This window comes from Rosa chinensis, chromosome 2, assembly GCF_002994745.2.
Source record: "Rosa chinensis cultivar Old Blush chromosome 2, RchiOBHm-V2, whole genome shotgun sequence".
NCBI lineage: Eukaryota > Viridiplantae > Streptophyta > Magnoliopsida > Rosales > Rosaceae > Rosa > Rosa chinensis.
In genome coordinates this window covers 41137802-41141833 of record NC_037089.1, presented here as the reverse complement: position 1 = coordinate 41141833, position 4032 = coordinate 41137802, and the positions used below count along the sequence as shown (strand labels likewise).

The 4032-nt window shown below is 45.1% G+C and overlaps 1 protein-coding gene across 1 annotated transcript; it reads right to left on the bottom strand.

Moving 5' to 3' along the window:
- Positions 1–699: 699 nt before the first annotated feature.
- Positions 700–3300, bottom strand: LOC112184284. The gene is made up of 5 exons (XM_024322552.1): positions 2582–3300; positions 2102–2390; positions 1460–1993; positions 1291–1377; positions 700–1197 (listed from the first exon to the last, which is right to left on the bottom strand). Exons 1-5 carry the CDS (start codon positions 3298–3300, stop codon positions 700–702), a joined length of 2127 nt encoding a protein of 708 aa, XP_024178320.1.
- Positions 3301–4032: the final 732 nt, after the last annotated feature.

Below are 4032 nucleotides of genomic sequence, written 5' to 3'. Positions count from 1 at the left end.
TACTCTGTGCTGTACGGATCCTGTCTCGGATGGTCATGACCTTCTCTGTAGTTTCTCGAACAAGTGCAGGACCCAAGAGCTCCTTCTCTCCAACATCTTCCCAACATATAGGAGTCCTACACGGCCTACCATAAAGAGCCTCATATGGAGCCATACCGATGCTGGAGTGATAGCTGTTGTTGTAGGCAAACTCTACCAATGGTAGATGATCCGCCCAACTTCCTTTGAAGTCCAAAACACAAGCTCTAAGCATATCTTCCATCACCTGGTTCACTCTCTCTGTTTGCCCATCAGTTTGTGGATGAAATGTAGTGCTCATAGCCAAAGATGTGCCAAAGGCCTTATGGAATCTACTCCAAAATTCTGAGGTGAAACGAGCGTCTCGATCAGAGACAATCGTTACAGGCACACCATGAAGCTTCACTATCTCATCAAGATACAACTTACACAATGCATCACCTGAGTAAGTCTTCGCCACAGGAAGAAAGTGTGCTGACTTTGTCAATCGGTCAACAATCACCCAAATAGAGTCATAACTTTGTCTAGATCTAGGCAATTCGGTCACAAAGTCCATGGAGATCTCTTCCCATTTCCATACTGGAATCGGCAAAGGTTTCAACATTCCTGCAGGCCTTTAATGCTCTGCCTTCACCCGCTGACAAGTAAGGCACCTAGATACATACTCAGCCACATCCCTCTTCATCCCAATCCACCAAAACTGTCTTTGTAGGTCCATATACATCTTGGTACTCCCTGGGTGTGTACTTCCCGCATGACCTCCTCCTTGAGGTTATCACCGCCTGGAACATACAATTTCAATTGAAATCTCAAACCACCATCAGCTCCAACTGTCCACTCAGAGGGACCTTCCTCGTTGGCATCAAGAATCATATCAGAAATCACCATTTGAGCGAACTCATCATGTGTCTGACTCTGAATGATCCTAGAAATCAAAGTCGGCTGTAGAGTGATACTACCGAGAAAGATTCCTTGTCCTTCTCCTGTGGGCTTAAGGTCAAACTCAGATACAGTATCCAACATAAGCCACTCCTGAACCATAAGAGATGCCACAATTCCCCTAGTTTTCCTGCTCAAAGCAACCGCCACTACATTGGCCTTTCCGGGATGATACTCCAAGGTGAAATCATAATCTTTGATGAGCTCCATCCATCTTCTCTGCCTCATGTTCAACTCCTTCTGAGAGAATAGATACTTCAAACTCTTATGATCAGAAAAGAGTTCGAACTTCTCACCATATAGATAATGCCTCCAAATCTTCAAGGCAAAAACCACTGCAGCTAGCTCTAGATCATGAGTGGGGTAGTTTCGCTCATGCACCTTCAACTGTCTAGAGTCGTAAGCAACAACCTTACCATGCTACATCAATACACAGCCCAAACCTTGATGAGAAGCATCACTGTAAATAACTAAACCACCTCCACTAGATGGAATAGTCAACACTGGAGCTGTCGTCACATTCATCCGTCCACACAAATTGAGTGTCTTTCCTTGTCAACTTGGTCAAAGCCGAAGCAATACTAGAAAACCCCTCAATGAATCGCCTGTAGTACCCTGCCAAACCAAGGAAACTACGGATCTTTGTAACGGTAGTGGGCCGACTCCAACCCATCACTGCTTCAACCTTCAAAGGATCCACAGAAACTTCATCCTTCGAAACTACATGACCAAGGAACTTGACCTCCTTTTGCCAAAATTCGCACTTCTCAAACTTTGCATACAACCTTTCTTTTCTCAAAATCTGCAGCACCACCCTCAGATGCTTCTCATGCTCGTCGGACGACTTTGAATAAATCAAGATGTCGTCAACGAACACCAACACACACTGATCTAAGTAAGGACTGAATGTGCGGTTCATCAAGTCCATGAATGCTGCAGGTGCATTAGTTAGACCAAAAGGCATGATAAGAAATTCATAATGCCCATACCTGGTCCTAAATGCCGTCTTAGAAATATCTTCATTCTTCACCCTCAACTAGTGATATCCAGATCTCAAATCAATTTTGGAGAACATCGTAGCCTCCCTAAGCTGATCGAACAAGTCATCAATCCTAGGCAAAGGATACCTATTCTTGATGGTCACCTTGTTCAACTGCCAATAATCCACACATAATCGGAGTGAATTATCTTTCTTCTTCACAAACATCACTGGTGCGCCCCAAGGAGAAACACTAGCCCTAATGAACCCTTGCGCAAGTAATCCTTCAATTCGAACCTTCAACTCCTGAAGTTGAGCTGGAGCCATCCGATAAGGTGCTCTCGATATAGGTGCGGTACCTGGTATCGCATTAATGGAGAAGTCCATTACCCTTTTCGGAGGTAATCCTGGTATCTCCTGGAACACATCAGCATACTTTGACACTACCGGAATCCTGCAATTTTTGAAGTACTACCCACTAATTCAATGTGTGCCAAGATCCCTGCCCTCATGGCGACGTCAGATCTCAGGCAACTATAATGAAACACTGGTTGCCTAGGGGCATGGAAAGACACAATCATTCTAAAACAATCAATCACTGCATAGTTCGGACTCATCCAATCCAAACCTAAAATCACATCATACGTGTGATCTGGAATCACAATCAAAGATGCAGTGAACTCTCTACCACAAATTACAATAGGACAATCATCAGAAAACATACTAAGCTCAAGAGAGACGCAAAGAGGCGATGTAACACACAAAGATCTAGTAAGCGGTATAGCAGTCAAACCCAACACATCTACCACAGAACTAGATATGAAAGAGTGGGAGGCTCCCGTATCAAACAGTACTCTAGCAAGATAGTTATAGACATATAAGGTACCTTCCACCCCAGTGCCTCTCTGGCCGATGGCAAAGACTCTGGCTGGTGCTGGAGGTAAGGCTCTCTGCTGGTTACCCTGTCCCCCACTCTGAGGTCGAGTACAGTCCCTGGCATTATGTCCAGTCTGTCCGCATCGAAAACATGCCCTAGGCCTGAGTTTAGGGCAAGTCCTAGCAAGATGACCCAACTCATTACAGCTATAACATCTCATAGGGGCCGCTGGTGCTACTTGCCTGATAGGTGGTGCCTGAATAGGGACAGGTGCTGCTGCTATCCTGGCTGGAGCCTGATGATGAAAATAAAGCCGCTGTCTTTTCCAGAGCCCACCTCTATAATCTCTGGACCCACTACTCCCTGCAACTGCCTTCCCTTTTCCCTGAGAATCTCTCTCAACTGTCTGCTTCTCCTTGTGGATCAGATTCTGCTGCTCAATGATCAGGGCTTTAGCTAAAATCTGCTCCTTTGTCTTCAGCTCCATAATGGCCACATCTCGCTCAATAGAGGCATTTAACCCTCGCTGAAACTTCTTAGCCAAGTCTTCAGCATCTAATGGTTTAACAAACCGATACAGCCTGGAGAACTCTGCCTAATATTCTCTCACATTCATCTTCCCTTGAGTTAGTGAGAGAAATTCTCTCTCCAACTGTTCCTTCACAGAAGCTGGGAAGTATTTCTCTCTGAATATCCTCACAAATCCATCCCAGGTCATGGTGGACACGTCAATAGTCCTCTGAGTGCAATTCCACCACACCCTAGCCTCATCCTTGAGCATGAAAGTGGCTAGCTTCCTCTTCTCAATCTCATCACAGACAATCAACTCAAAATAGGTCTGCAAATCCTCGATCCATTGATCAGCCACCATATAATCTGTACCTCCCCCAAATTTAGTTGCTCCTAACCGATTAATGTCCCTCGCCAACACTAACAGACGAGCGGGATCATTAACCATAACCTCAGGTGGAACAGGCTGCTCAACAAAAGGCGCATCCACCTCTTCCTCATATACTTCAACATGTGGAATCTCGCCCCTACCTCGGCCTCTACCTCTACCTCTAGGTCTACCTCGACCCCTACCTCTGCCTCCCACAATATCCATTACTCAAGGAGCATAGCATAGCTGGTTAATACATGTATAACACTTAAAACATAGCATAAGTCAATACAAGTCCATATTAACCAAGGTACTAACACATTGAGGTTAATTCAACTC

Excerpts from the sequence above, each read along its gene's own strand:
- LOC112184284 (XM_024322552.1), bottom strand. The coding sequence starts at position 3,300 with ATGGAGCTGAAGACAAAGGAGCAGATTTTAGCTAAAGCCCTGATCATT. Across the intron at positions 2,391-2,581 it reads ATTGTGATTCCAGATCACAC|GATTCCGGTAGTGTCAAAGT; the intron begins GTATGATGTGAT and ends CAAAAATTGCAG. Across the intron at positions 1,994-2,101 it reads ATTATTGGCAGTTGAACAAG|TTGAGGGTGAAGAATGAAGA; the intron begins GTGACCATCAAG and ends GGATATCACTAG.